The sequence below is a fragment of the Rhinolophus sinicus genome, chromosome 4 (assembly GCF_057876585.1).
Source record: "Rhinolophus sinicus isolate RSI-liver-muscle chromosome 4, RSI-T2T, whole genome shotgun sequence".
Taxonomy (NCBI): domain Eukaryota; kingdom Metazoa; phylum Chordata; class Mammalia; order Chiroptera; family Rhinolophidae; genus Rhinolophus; species Rhinolophus sinicus.
Window position 1 is genome coordinate 46,370,263 of NC_142504.1, and position 16,628 is coordinate 46,386,890.

The 16,628-nt window shown below is 41.1% G+C and overlaps 2 protein-coding genes across 5 annotated transcripts in view; one reads left to right on the forward strand and one right to left on the reverse strand.

The window, feature by feature from the left end:
* The window catches only part of GSAP (gamma-secretase activating protein), a 101,140-nt gene that overhangs the window by 30,235 nt on the left and 54,277 nt on the right, over positions 1 to 16,628 (forward strand). For all 4 annotated transcript variants that reach the window (XM_019744568.3, XM_019744572.3, XM_019744569.3 and 1 more), the window contains one exon: positions 749 to 834. In XM_019744568.3, the coding sequence (XP_019600127.2) occupies positions 749 to 834 (86 nt within the window). The remainder of the gene's footprint in view (positions 1 to 748; positions 835 to 16,628) is intronic.
* LOC148758365 (serine/threonine-protein kinase MARK2-like) lies at positions 13,116 to 16,579 on the reverse strand. The gene has a single exon (XM_088797599.1). It carries the CDS (start codon positions 16,362 to 16,364, stop codon positions 14,718 to 14,720), a length of 1,647 nt encoding a protein of 548 aa, XP_088653725.1. The 5' UTR covers positions 16,365 to 16,579; the 3' UTR covers positions 13,116 to 14,717.

Sequence of the window (16,628 nt, forward strand, 5' to 3'; positions counted from 1 at the left end):
AGCAGTTTTATCAAGCATGAACACAGGGTTTTTCCATGCAAAGTCAAGAGTATTGATTTTTATGGCCATTTATTTCTATAGGGCATCTCCATTTATTTTGATCTATGGAAGTGCTCTTCTCCCTGTGATTTAATAAAGAATTTGATGAGTCAGAGAGAACTACATTTAGAATCAAACATCAAAACCTTCTTCTTGTTGCAATAAAAGAGGATGTCACAGGTCAATCCACTTGTAGCTCAGCTGAGTCCACTGCTTTATTTCTTTTCTATTTTCCTCTTTACACAAACAGTCACTTTTTTCCCCCAGACTATTTTGAATGTAGTAAAAACATGAAACACTTTTGAAAAAATACACCTAAAGCCAATAGTGCCTAGAAGAAATGGAAGTCTTCTTGAATTAAAGTAATGATAATCCTAAAATTTTAAGTGTTTCACTAGCTTTATCTCATCATATATGAATATTCAGTTGTACTTATTTTGAAACAGTATATGCACTACTCTAAATCAGAAAATGTTATAAAAATGTAAGCTGAAAGTAATATATTTTTTCCTCTGTTGCCCAGCCCATACCATTTATGTACCATGTAGTTTTTTAAATCACTGTTTTACAGAATTTTTTTAACCAAACATATTCTCTACTTAAATTTTTCATGTCTCTACTTCTGTGGGTATATTTTAGTGGCTACTACCCTTTATGAGGGAATTTATTTTTAAATGCATTCACAATTTCATATCTTTTATATTCTTAGGCTTGTCAACTTTGGATGTGATAATCTTCAAGACCAAGAGAAATTATCCAAATACCTGACTCTGTGCGTTTTTACCAACCATACAGGTAGAACAAGGGTTGCATTTATCAATTTATTCAACTAGAGTTCTATATAAAATTTAGCCATTTAGCTATATGGATCTTGAAAGTGAAATGTAATATGGACACATTTACAGAAGTGATCATACGGAGTTTTATATACCAGATTATCTTCTCCACTGTAATTTTACATTTTTGCAGTCCACAGGGTTGTTATTCTACTAGTTATTTTTTGTGTTATTGTTCTAATAGAGGGCATGGATTCTCATTTAATCAATCTCCATTTTCTCACCTACTTCATCTGTTACCAAATGACACAGCAATGGGGTTGCTTTTTGCATCAGGATTACCTGATGTGTTTGGGTTCTAAATCTATATAGTTGGCTACTTTAAGAGCCAAGCTATAACCTACTGAGCTAGCAATCAAAGCTTGACATAAAATTGTACATTGTACATAGATAAAATAAAGGGGGGAAAAACAAGTACCTGAAAATGAGAGGAGAGGAGTATGATTACATGAATGAATCTTGGGGGAGGACTGCTGATTAACCTTAATAGTTATCTAAACGATCAACTGTAATAATTAAATGTAATAGTCATTTTTAATATCCAGACTTAAGTGGAGTTAAGTAGCACTTGGACTAAAATTGTATTCCTTTAAAGCAAAATTATCTGGTATTCATTAAGCTAGCATTTATGGTGCACTTACTGTATGCCAGCTATTGGGGATACAGTGATTAGCAAAACTGACCTACTCTGTATTAATATAGAGGTTACTATTTGGTGTGCATCTTTCACACTAAATAAGTACATGCATTTTATTTAAATAGAAGCATGATAAATATTATGAATGAGAGTTGTAGGAAGCCATGAGAGCATATAATGGAGTATCTTCGAATATGTTCTAAGTCAGTCAGTCTGTCTCTGTTTCTCCCTTCCTCCAAGACATCCCCGCCTGCTCTTCATCATAAAAATTACATGCTTTTCTGCCTCACTCTTTCATAATTCATCCCATTTTCCTCCCTGTCCATTGCAGGTCTCCCTCAGCCTCATGAGGCCCTCCATAAACCAGTCTTGAGGAGTTTAGGGAAGGAAGTGACATTTCACTTGAGACTTGAAGGATGTAGGGAGAGCAATGGGGGGAGTATTGTAAGAGGAAGTGGAAGAGATGGGCAGGGGCCAGGTCATGTAGGGCCCTGCAGACCGGGGAAAGATTTAATATTTCCTTCTAGGAGTCATTAAAGGTTTTTTCTTTTTTCTTATTATGACATTTTATTTTGAGAGTGCTCAAGCACACAGAAAAGTTCAAGAATATAATGAACATCAGTGTGCCTTTTACTTAAACAGTTGTATCATTTATAGTATTTTCTTTATCATTCTCCTTACGTATTGGTACCATTTGCTTCCTTTTGACTAAACCATTCAAAAGTAAGTTGCAGGGTGGCCAGATGGCTCAGTTGGTTAGAGCGTGAGCTCTGAACAACAGGGTTGCTGGTTCACTTCCCACATGGGATGGTGGGCTGCACCCCCTGCAACTAAGATTGAAAATGGCAACTGGACTTGGAGCTGAGCTGCGCCCTCCACAACTAAATTGAAGGACGACTTGGAGCTGATGGGCCCTGGAGAAACACACTGTTTCCCAATATTCCCCAATAAAATTAAAAAAAAGAAAGTTAAAAAAAAACAAACAGTAAGTTGCAGACATCACGACACTTTACCACTAAATAATTCAGCATGTATCTCCTTCAATTAAGGGCATTCTTTTATATAACCTTGGTTCCATTATCACTGAAAGAAATAAATTATGTTAACTAGTAAATTATTTAATATTTAAATTTCCATAATTATTTAAAAATATATATGTATGTATATATGTGTATGCATATAAATAATTATATGTATGTATGTATATAACTTTTAAAGTCAGGATCCCATCAAGATTCGTGAATTACATTTGGTTATATCTTTGAAGTCTCTTTTAATATAGACAAGTTCCCAACTCATATCCTCTGTTCTTTTTTTTTTTCCCTTTCACAACATTGACATTTTGAAGAGTCCGGGCCATTTGCCTTGTGGAATGTTCCACATTCTGGATTTGTCTAATTGTTTTCTTGTGAAATTATTATTATTATCTGAAATTATTTAACTTTTTTTCTCTATCCTCTACATTTCCTATAAATGGGAAGTTAGTCCTAAAGGCATTGTTAGATTTAAGTTAAACACTTTTGGTAAGAATATTTCATAAGTGATGTTTGAACGTTATTTGTACCAGATCAGGAGGCGGGTAATGTCAGGATGTCCTAATATTGGTGATGCTACATTTGGTTCCTTGGTTAAGTGGTAACCACCGTCTGTCTCCCTTGTAAAGTTATATTCTGACCTTTGTGTTAGTGATCTGTGAGGTGATGCTTTGGCATCATACTCTGATTATCCTATTTTCCAACAACTTCTCATCTGTTGGTTTGGAATTCCTGATGGTCCTTTACTGAAGTATTGCAAGCAGAAAGTGACATGATTAGATATGTGGTTTTAAAACATCACTGTGGCTGCTGTGTAAAGAATGGGTTGGAGGAGGCAGGAGGAAGAGTTGGGGGATGAGCAGTTAGGATGAGGTTGTAGTCATACATTTGAGATGAGGGTGCTTCAACTAGTGTAGGCAGTAGCAGTAGAGAGAATTGGATGGGTTTAAGATGAATTTTGGAGAGGGAACTGAGAAGACTTTGCTATAAAATAGATGGAGAGGAATGGTTCTCAGATTTCTGGCATAAGCAAATGCGTGAACAGTGTAGTGTTTTTGGTGGGCCTTAGAAAGGGACATCATGAGGTGTTTTTTTTTTAGATGTGTAAACTAAGAGATCTGGAGCTTTGAAGAGGGGTCAGGACTGGAGATGAATAAATGGAGAAGTTGCCAGACTACAGCTGGCATTTGAAACCATGGGCGGGGTCTAGGGTCAAAAGGGAAGAAGTTTAGTTATAAAATCTAGGAACAAAAATATATAAAGGTTAGGTGGAACATCCCAAGGAAAAGGAAAACAAATGTGTAGAGAGAGAAAGGAGTAAAACCCAGTGTGGCTTTATAGCAGAGGGAGTTATTAAAGCAGGGGGAATTTCACAAAGGAGAGAGTGGCTAACTTAATAGGTAGTGAGAGGTAGAGTCCCTTGGGTCTGGCAGGATGGAGGAATCTGTGAGTAGTTTGTGTTGGGTGATTAAGGTGAGATTTTTTTTTTGCATTTTTTTTTTAAAATTATTAGTTTCAGGTGTACAAAACAATGTAATAGACATTTATACCCATGATAACCCTTCTGCTACCCCTCTGACATCGTATATAGCTGTTACAGTTCCACTGACTCTATTCCTTATGCTGTACTCTACATCCTGTGACCATATATATATATATATAAAAACTATAATCGACATTCATTATTATTCAGCTTCAGCTTCAGGTGTACACTGCAGTGGTCAGGTACCTACACCATCCCTGAGGTGGTCTCCTTAAAAGGACAAGTGTCCATTGGATACCCTACCAAATGATTATATTCCCCAAACCGTCTTTCGTATCCCTGTGTCAGTTTTGTGGTTACTAATTGTTAAGGTGCGATTTTCATTGTAATGTGTTAAGTAGCATGTGGGAGTTGAAAAAAATCGTAGCAGTCTTTGTACACAGGAGAGAGGCAATGGCTGGAAGGGGAAGTAGGATTTAGGCAATATTATTTTTAAGATGGTAGAGACTATGGTATGTTTGAATGTTTACGGGGTATCTAGTGCCAAGAGAAAAGATGACAATACAGAGCAGAGAGAAATAACTGGTAGAGTGAATTTGCTTAGAATGTGGATGTAATTGGGCTCATGTGGAGAGACCAGGATAGGTTCTTCCTTAGGACTTCACTTTGAATCTATTAGATGTAAACAGTCACTTCAGGCTTTTATTCTATGAAGCTTTTATTCCTTTTCATTTTACTCCTATAGGAGTTTCTCATGAATAGTAGCAGCTTTAATTTATAAATGGGCTATCTATGACATGTTTTGTTTAACAAAATGTTAGGTATATCTGGCATGCGATGTGAAAGAGTCTGTTTTTTCCTTTCTCAGAAACATCTAGGAGAGTAGAAAATGAACCTGCTCTTCACAGTCAGCTTTGAAATGAAAAACTAAGATGACTTCAAATGGGATGCTTCCAGATTTAGGCCAAAACAAGCCAGAGAAATAATCTTTAGGATTTTGACTAATAAGGTGCCAGTTTATGTATTTCCCAAGTTGCTTTTCAAAAATTATTTTTTACCTTTGTGCTCAAACAAACAAAAAGGCATTTCAGCAAAGTAGGGATGGAGAAGGGACAACTAGTCTAATCCCTGTATGGCTCGCTCTATAATAGAGAGTGTAATTTTCCAGAAAACAAAGTTGATAAAAGGAATACTGATAGACTCAGGGCCTTATACAAACTCAGCTTATTCCACATATTTATATTAATGATGCTGCTATGATAATATTTGATGTTCAGTTGTCACATGTTGGTCATTGGGAGTTACTTTCACCATTACTTCTTACATTCTGGAATGTGTCTTGGTTTTGAATTTTCTGTCCTAAGAAATGAAACCCGCTACCTTCCAAGGAATTAGAGATCACAATCTGGATAGTAGGGGTGCTCATGAGAGCTGATAGTGGGCAAAAGTGCTGCTGTTGTTTCAGGCCACTTCTGTATTAAGATTATGAATTCATATAGATTTTTCTAATCTTTTACAGTAGGAGGGTGAATCAGAGACTTCGTAAAACATTGAAAGAAAGAAAATATTCTCCTTCCTTCCATGGCTGATAGTCATCCTTGAAGCTGCATTTAGAGCTGTCTTGTGTGTTCCGAGTCAGTGGCTGTAAATTTTTTTTTTTTTTTTTTTTTGTACACTACCTATTGGGAGGTAGTGCAGGAAGAAAAGTGTAAATTCTCCTTCCTGTCCATATAATTTTAAGAGTTGCTCTTCACAAGTTTCCAGAATTAGCTCTGTGTTTTAGCATTTTGTAGAGACTTTTGCAATGAGATAATTTCTCTTGGACAACTTTGTCCTTAATAGCTTTCATTGTCCAAATGGTTTCCCGAAGGCAAGCCAACGTGGAGATGTTATCTTCATCATTGAGGAGTATTTATTAAGCATCTCTGGATGCACCATTAAGAGCATGCTTTGTTTTTTCAAACTATGACTTCCCCCAAATGTACATAGCAGTAAAATTATTCTGAAATAATGATAATAGCAGCTAACCTTTATCTCACTTAATTCTCATATGAAAACCATATGAGGTAGGTTCTATATTTTCTTTATTTACAAATGAGGAAATTAATTAATTTCCTGAGGCTTAGATAATTTAATTAATTTGCCTTTAGCAAATGTTTAAAATACTGATACCTGGGGCTCACCTTCAGAGATTCTGATTTAGTTGATCTAAGGTGGAGCCTGGGCATCTATGCGCCCAGGTAAGTTTAATGTACCTTAGGGTTGAGAACCAGTGCTCCACAGCTGTGTTGTTCAATGTGGCAGCCACTAGCCACTGGTGGTGATTTAAATTTAATTAAAATTAAATAAAATAAAAAGGCCACATTTTATTTATTTATTTGTTTTATTAGTTTCAGGTACACAAGACAAAGTAATACTTAGATGTTCATCATTTGTATCCCTCACACTGTGTGAACCCCCCTCCCCCATCCACTATCCCTCTGACATCGCACAGAGCCATTACATTTCCACTGTGTCTATTCCTAATGCTGGACCTCACTTCTTGTAAGTATATACATACATACATACATACATACATACATATATATATGTGTGTGTATATATATATATATATATATATATATATATATATATATATATAAAATTATAGTTGGCATTCATTATTGTTCAGCTTCAGGTGTACAGTGCAGTGATCAGGCATCTACATCATCCCTGAGGTAGTTTCCCAAATGAGACAAGTGTCCATCGTATACCCTACAAAATCTTTACAACATTATTGATTACATTCCCCAAATTAATTTTCAAAACCCCGTGGCCATCTTGTGGTTACCGATTGTGCTTTCTAATCCCCTCACCTTCCCCCTTATCCCCACCCCCCCGCCCATCTAGCAACCCTCAGTTTTTCCTCTATGCCTCCAAAACTGCTTCTGATTTGTTCATTCACTTATTCTTTTCTTTAGATTCCACATATAAGTGAGATCATATGGTATTTGTCTTTCTCTGGCTGACTTATGTCACTTAACATAATGTTCTCTAGGTCCATCCATGTTGTTGCAAATGGTAAGATTTCTTTCTTCTTTATGGCTGCGTAATACTCCATTGTATAAATGTACCACAGTTTCTTAATCCAGTCATCTACCGATGGGCATTTCGGTTGTTTCCATGTCTTGGCTATTGTGTATAGTGCTGCAATAAACATAGGAGTGCATAAAGATTTTTGAATTAGAGTTTTGGATTTCTCCGGATAGATACCTAGGAGTGGAATTGCTGGATCATAAGGTAGCTCCATTTTCAGATTTTTGAGATACCTCCATACTGTCTTCCATACTGGCTTCACCAATCTGCAATCCCACCAACAGTGCACACGCGTTCCCTTTTCTCCACATCCGGGCCAACACTTGTTGTTTGTTGATTTATTGATGATAGCCATTTTGACTGGGGTGAGGTGGTATCTCATTGTGGTTTTTATTTGCATTTCTCTGATGGTTAGTGAGGTTGAGCATTTCTTCATATGTCTGTTTGCCATCTGTACGTCATTTTTAAGAGAATGTCTCTTCATGTCCTCTGCCCATTTTTTAATTGGGTTGTTTGTTTTTCTGGAGTTGAGTGAGTTTTTTTATAAATTTGTGATATTAACCCCTTATCAGATATATCATTTGCAAATATCTTTTCCCATTCAATAGGATCCCTTTTTGTTTTATTGATGGTTTCCTTTGCTGTGAAAAAACTTTTTAGTTTGATGTAATCCCACATGTTTATTTTTTCTCTTACTTCCCTCGCACGAGGGGATACACCAGTAAAAATCTTACTCCGGGTAATGTCTGAGGAAGTTTCTTCCTATATTTTCTTCTAGGAATTTTATGGTTTCAGATCTTACATTTAAGTCTTTACGGCATTTTTAACTTATTTTTGTATATGGTGTAAGGAGGTGGTCCAGCTTCATTTTTTGCATGTGTCTGTCCAGGTTTCCCAGCACCATTTATTGAATAGACTGTCTTTACCCCACCGTACATTCTTGCTTCCATTGTCATAGATTAAATGGCCATATAGGCATGGATTTATTTCTGGACTCTCTATTCTGTTCCATTGATCTATGTGTCTGTTTTTATGCCAGTACCATGCTGTTTTGATTACTGTAGCCTTGTAGTATAATTTGATGTCAGCTATTGTTATACCTCCCATTTTGTTCTTATTGCTCAAGATTGCTGAGGCTATCCGGGGTCTTTTATGGTCCCATATAAATTTTCGGATTATATGTTCTATTTCTGTGAAAAACGTCGTTGGTAGTTTGATAGGAATTGCGGTGAATATGTATATTGCCTTAGGCAGTATGGACATTTTAACTGTATTAATTCTTCCTATCCATGCACATGGTATGTGTTTCCATCTATTTGTATCTTCTTTCATTTCTTTCTTCAGTGTCTTATAATTTTCTGAGTACAGAGCTTTTACTTTTTTGGTTAAATTTATTCCCAGGTATTTTATAGTCTTTGAAGCAATTGTAAATGGGATTGTTTTTTAAATTTCTCCTTCTGATGTTTTATTATTGGTAGTATAGTATCATGCCATCTGCATATAATGACAATTTTACTTCCTCCTTGCCAATTTGGATGCCTTTTATTTCTTTTCCTTGCCTGATTGCTGTGGCTTGACTTCCAGTACTATGTTGAATAGAAGTGGAGAAAGTGGGCAACCTTGCCTTGTTCCTGATCTTAAGGGGAATGGTTTTAGCTTTTCCCTATTGAGTATGATGTCAGCTGTGGGTTTATCATATATGGCCTTTATTATGTTGAGATATGATCTCTCTATTCCCACTTCCTTAAGGGTTTTTACCATAAATGGCTGCTGGATTTTATCAAATGCTTTTTCTGCATCTATTGATATGATCATGTGATTTTTATTTTTCAGTTTGTTAATGTGGTGTATCACATTAATTGATTTGCGGATGTTGAACCACCCTCACATACCAGGAATGAATCCCACTTGATCATGGTGTGGGATCTTTTTAATGTATTGCTGAATTCTGTTCTCTAATATTTTGTTGATTAGTCTTGCATCTATGTTCGTTAGAGATATCGGCCTGTAGTTTTCTTTTTTTTTGTGATGTCTTTGTCTGATTTTGGGATCAGGGTGATAGTGACCTCATAAAAAGTGTTTGGGAGCCTTCCCTCCTTCTGGATTTCTTGGAACAGCTTGAGGAGAATAGATGATAATTCTTTTTTGAATGTTTTGAAAAATTCACTTGTAAAGCCATCTGGCTCAGGGCTTTTGTTTGTTGGGAGATTGTTGATTACTGATTCAATTTCCCTGGTGATAATCAATCTATTCAGGTTTTCTGTTTCTTCTTGAGTTAGCCTTGGAAGGTTGTATGCTTCTAGAAAATTGTCCATTTCTTCCAGATTGTCAAATTTGTAATTTCTTAAAATTTTTTGTATTTCTGCATCTGTTGTCACTTCTCCTCTTTCATTTCTGGTTTTATTAATTTGGGTCCTCTCTTTTTTTAATGAGTGTGGCTAAAGGTTTGTCGATTTTGTTTGTCCTCTCTAAAAACCAACTCTTGGATTCATTGATCTTTTGCATTGTTTTTCTGGTTTCTGTTTCCTTTATTTCTACTCTGATCTTTATTATCTCCTTCCTTGTACTCCCTTTGGGCTTATTTTGCTGTTCTTTCTCCAGATCCCTTAAGTGTGAAGATAAACCGTTGATTAGTGATGTTTCTTGTTTCTTTAGGTAGGCCTGCAATGCTATGAATTTCCCTCTTAGGACTGCTTTCGCGGCATCCCACAGATTTTGGGTCGTCGTGTTTTCATTTTCGTTTGTCTCGAGATATCTTTTGATTTCTTCCTTGATCTCATGATTGACCCATTCATTATTTAGTAACAAGTTATTCAGCCTCCATGGATTGGTGTGTCTTCCAGTTTTTTTCCTGTAGTTCATTTCTAATTTCGTAGCACTGTGGTCAGAGAAGACAATTGGTATGATTTCAATTTTCTTAAATTTATCAAGACTTGTTTTGTGGCCTAACATATGGTCTATCATGGAAAATATTCCATGTGCGCTTTAGAAGAATGTGTCTTCTGCAGCTTTGGGGTGAAATGCTCTGAAAATATCGATTAAATCCAAGTGGTCCAATGTGTCATTTAAGGCCGTTGTCTTCATATTGCTTTTCTGTCTGGAAGGCCTGTCCCTTGTTGTCAGTGGTGTGTTAAATTCCCCTACTATGATAGTGTTACTGTTGATCTCTGTCTCTATGTCAGTCAATATCTGCTTTATATATTTAGGTGCTCCTATGTTGGGTGCATAGATGTTTACTAGGGTTATGTCCTCTTGTTGGATTGATCCCTTTATTATTATATAGTGCCCATCTTTGTCTTTTAATATATTCTTCATTTTAAAGTCTGTTTTGTCAGCCATAAGTATTGCAACTCCAGCTTTTTTCTCATTTCCATTTGCATGAAATATCTTACTCCAACCCTTCACTTTCAGCCTGTGTGTGTCTTTTGATCTGAGGTGAGTCTCTTGTATACAGCATATACAAGGGTCTTGCTTTCTTATCCGCTCAGCCACCCTATGTCTCTTGATTGGAGCATTTAATCCGTTTCCATTTAAAGTGATTATTGATAGGTACATAGTTATTGCCATTTTTAAATTTGTAGTTAGATTTTTTTTCATCTTTCTTCTATTTACAGAAGTCCTTTTAGTATTTCTTGTTTTGCTGGCTTGGTGGTAATAAATTCCTTTAGCTTATTCTTTTCTGGGAAGCTCTTTATCTCTCCTTCAATTTGAAATGATAGCCTTGCTGCATAATGCAATCTAGGTTGTAGGCCTTTGGTTTTCATCACTCTGAGTACCTCCTGCCACTCCCTCCTGGCCTGCAAAGTTTCTGTAGAAAAGTCTTTTGATAGTCTTATAGGAGTTTCCTTGTATGTAAGCCACTGTCTTTCTCTTGTTAGTTTTAGTATTCTCTCTGTGTCTTTAACCTTTGCCATTTTAGCTATAATGTGTCTTGGTGTGGGCCTGTGTGGGTGCATCCTAGTCGGAACTCTCTACACTTCCTGTGCTTGTATGTCGGTTTCCTGCACCAGGTTAGGGAAGTTTTCAGTCATTATTCAAATATGTTCTCGATCCCTTGCTCCCTTTCTTCACCTTCTGGAATTCCTATGATGCACATGTTGTTGCGGTTGATGTTATCTCAGAAGTCTCTTAAACCATTTTCATTCTTTTTTATTCTTTTTTCTTTTTGTGGTTCCGCTTGGGTGATCTCTGCTAACTGGTCTTCTAAGTCGCTGATTCCATCCTCTGCCTCATTTAACCTACTGGTAATTCCTTCAAGTGTGTTCTGTGTTTCAGTTATTGTGTTCTTTAGTTCTCACTGGTTGTTCTATATGATTTCTCTATCCTTCCTTATGTTGTGACTTAACTCCTTAAACATTCTTATCATCAGTGTTCTGAACTCTGTCTCTGATACGTTGGTTACCTCTAGTTCATTTGGTTCCAATTCTGGAGGTTTCTTCTGTTCTTTTATTTGGGACATGTTTCTTTGTTTCCCCATTCTGGCTGACTCTCTGTGTTTGCTTCAATGTATTAAGTAGATCCCCTAGGATTCTTGGTCATTGCTGGGGGGGTCTTATGTAGTATGTGTCCTTTATATTTGACTTGCACCACTTCTCTATTCTCCTGTGCGTGTGCTCCAAAAGTGACTGTTGTGTGTATTCTCTTGTTCAAGTTGAACTTTAATTGCTTTTGGCTTGTCAGTAGGTTGGATTGACTCCTACGCTGTCTAGTTGTGAGCATTGGCTCTGCCCACAGTGGATGAGCTGCTGACCCAGGTGAGGCTTGACCCCCATGAGGTCTTGTGCCTGTAGAGAGTTCCCTCTGGGTGTGTCACTTGTAGGTCAAACCCGGTATTACTTTGGTTTTGTCTGGAGTTGGCCTCTGGGTGTGTTGTAGGGCCCTGGTGTAGGGCGATTTCAGAACAAACCAAATCAACAAGCACAACAACAACAGCAACAAGAACAGCAAAGAAAAAAACCAGATACACTCACATGTAAAAACAACCGATAACCCACACTCCACACAGGCAAAAATATCAAACACACACACACACACACACACACACACACACACACACACAAATACAAATCAATACAGAAAAATGGAAAGAAGGAAGAAAAGTAGGGCAGAGAAAATAAAAGAGAAAGGAAGAGAGAGGTAAAGGGGAAGATGTGTATATATATATATATATATATATATATATGCTAAAAATGATACTAACAGACACACAAAAAAGCAGCGCCAGTCTTGACTTAAGCTCACCAAACAATTTTCAGGTTGTTCTCTTTTGTACAAAGAGTCCTCTCCGTCTTGTAGAGGGAGAGCCAGCCACCTGGTGCCCAGAGTGACCCTGGCACTGCAGTTCTAGGTGCGCGGGGCTATGGGGACTGGTTGGTAGTTTTTACAAAGTCAGTGCAGTGTCTGCTCTCGCCTACACATACGCACGCTGAGTGCACCACAGCCGGCCCTGTGCCCAGGTCTGCTGAGTCTTAGGCATTTCTTCCCTTGGGGGTGTGGGGGATAAGAGTGGAGGTGTGTGGGTGTGTGGAGGGCTCGATATTTCTGAGCTGCTGAAGGCCCCGAGTTGCCTCTGCCATCTGCTGTTAACCCCACATGTGTCTCTGCAGCTGTAATTGTCCTGCCGCAGCAGCCCAGAAAAGGTGGGGGCTGGGAAGGGAAGTGTCTGCCATCTCACAGCCCAGCAGTGTCACACTCTTCCCAGGCTCTGCCCTAGGTCACTGTTGCAAAGCGGCTTTTTCCAGGTCCTGAGCACTACAGCTCCTCAGCACTACAGCTCCTCTGTCGTCTGACACTGCTCTTCAGTTCAGGGACCAGCTTGAGACTCTGGAAGGGCGGGGGTAGGATTGCTGTGGGAGAGTGGGGGAAGGGGCCCAGGTAGGGCTTTTGCTGTTTTGTTTGACCTAGGGCCCAGCTGGAGATTTCTGCTGAGGTTACTGCCTCAATCATGGGATGCGCTGCTCTCGGCAGGAGAGTTCAGCTGTGGGACGCAGAGAAAGAGCCCATCTCCTGGCTCTTGTGATCTCTGTTCTGTGTCCTGGGACCCCCACGTCTCCCAGCCGCGGATGTGGGCTGCATCTCCACACCACTCCCTTCCCTTTTCCCTGGCTCACCCAGTTTGCCCACCTCCGAGTAATCCTCGTAGGAGCCTCTTAGCTGTTCTGTGTGATGAGCAGCGTGTCCTTTGATGGGTTATAGATGTTCAATTTGTGGTACCTTCCAGAGGAGAACGCAAGAAGACCACCCCGCTGCCGCCATTCCTCTAGACTCCATTCTTTGATTCAGCTGAGCTGGTGGTAGAATCTAGTGCTTGACAAGGATTGTGCTGAATGGAGTGTTAAACCTTTGGGTTTTTTCCTGCTCCGTGCTCCAGCACACTTCAGGGAAATGTTCCATTCTCACCAATAATGGTGACCCAACCATGCTCTGACCTCTAAGAAGAATGGGATGTGGGGCTGTTGGCAGCTCATGTCACTTTAAAGATACACATGTTTAGACAGTGCTGGAATCATGGGGAAGAGACACTCTATTTCTGTTGGGACGCTGCTGGGATGTGACATCACCCTGTGGCTGTCAGTGGCCACTTTGCTTTCATAAAGGGAAAGACCACCTGAGAATGACGCCAGCACAGTGGAAGGAGGCAAAGCCAACAGGTCAGGAGAGATGATTCCTGTTGACATCATTGGGCACGCAGGAAGGAGAATCTCTCACAGAAGCCCCTGTGGACTTCCTGAAATACCTCATTAGCCAAAACTAGGTCATGAGTCCCTGCCTCATCCAATCACTAGCAGGGGGTTGGGAGAGGGGACTGGTCACCATAACTGGCTTGGACCGTCTGTGATTCCTTCCAATTGAGCATCCACAAGAAGAAGGCAGCATGTGTGCTGTGTGAGCAAGCAACACCATCCTGCCACAAAGGAGAAATGGACAAGGGAGCTGAGGGTTCAAAGCCAAGGGAACAGAAGACCAAGAGCGTACAACATGCAAAGGTGCAGAGTTGTGCCAGTTAAGTCCAAGTATTACATCACTACACGCTCCTCATACTGGAGGATGCAAAACAAGAGTACCCAATACATCTTTCTGAAGCAAGACATTTATTGAAAGGTTTGGAAAACCAAGGGCTTTAATAAGAACCATCCCCTCCCCACAGAGCAGGGGAGGGAAGAAGGGCCCCAGGAAAAACAGTCCAGTCTGTGAAGTTTCACCCATCTGGGGGCCGAAGTGGTGGACCTGCAGCAATGGTGGTCCCTCCTCCTGTCTCCCAGGGAGCTCCAGGACGTCCTCCAAGGAGGTCCTTCTGAAGGCTCCGGCGATGCTGGATGCCATGGCGATGCCAGATACCCTGGCCGGGAATCCCACGCAGAGACGCCATGGCACTGGTCACATCTCCGCTGTCTGCTGGCCCAAGTCCTCTCTCCCACGGCTCCTTGGACACAGCATGTGTATTTCTTGTACTGCTGCGACCTGCAGTTTGCATCCAGCCTCTGGCCGATCTCCCCCACCACGTGGTCAGGCTCCCTGGACCTCAGTTTCATCTATTTCAGCCTTTAAAATGCAGGGAGCCAGGCTTGACATCCCTGGAGTCTTGCTGTAGCCCCACGTTTGCTGTCAAAAGTCTATAGGGGCTTTACTTGACTGCGTCTGCAGCACCCCTTCTTTGGAGGCAGACAGAACAGTTTTCGTAAGAAGTTGAAGCACCCCCTAACCACCTGCCGCCGGCTCGGCTTGATGTTTTCTGTGTTTCCACTGCTGCTGCTGGTGCTGTGGCTGGAGAGAGAGTCCCCAGGGTGACATTGGGGGGCTGGGCTAAGGATGGTGCTGGAACCTGGTCCGTGCTCAGGAATGGCAGTCGTGGAGCCTGGTCTGTGCTCCGGAGTGGCGGTCCTGGACCCCCGGCTGGGCTCAGGGGTGGCGGTCCTGGAGCCCTGGCTGTGCTTGGGAGTGGAGGTCCTGGAGCCCCAGCAGTGCTTGGGAGGGGAGGGCTCAGGGGTGGTATTTCTAGACTCCCGGCTGGGCTCAGGAATGGCGGTCTTGGATCCTGGGCTGGATGGAGGTGGGGTGGTCCTGGACTCAGGAATGGTTATGCTGTACTCCTGGATGTATGTAGGACCCGCAGACTCTTGGGCCTTCTGCCCTGGCTCGTGGGCCATAGGCTGCTGCTCTGCCTGCTGGCAAATGGACCACTCGGATTGAACCTCCTGGGCTGGGGAGGGGCTGCGGCTCTGGAACTCAGGAGGATGGAAGGGCTTCACCTTAATGGTTCGAGTCCGGAATTTTAAGTTTTTTCTGTGTAAAATGCGGTATGTGGCCAGGATGTTATTGCCTATTTTGTTAGACAGAGTGTTCTTGATGTCTTCATAGCGAAAGCCCAGGTTCACCATTTCTTCTATGACCCAGGTGTCTATGTCATCACTGGGTGGCTCAACATACGGCTTCAGTTCTTCCTCTTGGCCCATGTTCAGCCAGGGATCTGGCATGATGGCCTTCAGATCGCCTCTCTGCTCAGGGTTGAGGTTCAGCAGTGTTTGGAGGAGGTTTGCCACGTGAATGGACAGGTAGCTTGGCACCACATACCGCCCTCTGGCTATCTTCATCATCAGCTCTGGCCAGCTCGTCGCATGGAAAGGGACGGTGTCCGTCAGCGTCTCATACAGCAGCACTCCCAGGCTCCAGATGTCCGAGGCACAACTGTCATACGTTTCGCCCAGGAACAGTTCTGGGGCTGTATATAAGAGAGTGCCACAAAACGTGCTGCGTTGATGGATGTTGGAGGATGCGCCAAGTCCAAAGTCTGCTAGTGTGGCATTCATCCGAGCGTCTAGCAGCACGTTTTCTGGCTTCAGGTCCCGGTGAGCAACGCCCTTCTCGTGGCAGTAGTGCACTGCTGACACCAGCTGCCGGAAGATGCCGCGGGCCATGTCCTCCGACATGCGGCCGTGGGCACGGAGGTAGTCCAGCAGGTCCCCTCCGGGCACGAACTCCATGACCAAATAGAGGGATTCCGCCCAGCTGATCACGTGGAATAGCTGGATGATGTTAGGATGCTGCAAGTCTGCCATGCAGCGGACTTCTTGCAGGAGAGAGCTGCGCGTTTTGTCAGAGACCCGTTGTTTGATGATTTTCACAGCCACCTTCGTCTGCGTGAGAACGTGCATGGCCACCACTACGTTGGCAAAGGTGCCCTCGCCGATGGATCCAATGAGCTCGTAATGGGCACTGGGGGGCTCCTGGTCAACAGGGATGTCTGTAAACTCACGTGACATGGTGACCCCCTAGCTACACTCACTGACGATACTAACGATGCTCTCCAACTGTGCTCACAAACAACTGTACTAACTACGCTGCTAATAATAATAACTATGCCAACTGTGCTGACTAAATATACTATCAATAGTACTAACAATGCTAATAAACAATAACTATGCCAACTACACTGACTAAATGTAATAACTGTACTAACAATACTAACTAATAATACTAAAAAAAAAGGGACCAAGGAAAGAAGAGGGAAGGGAAAAAATAAAACG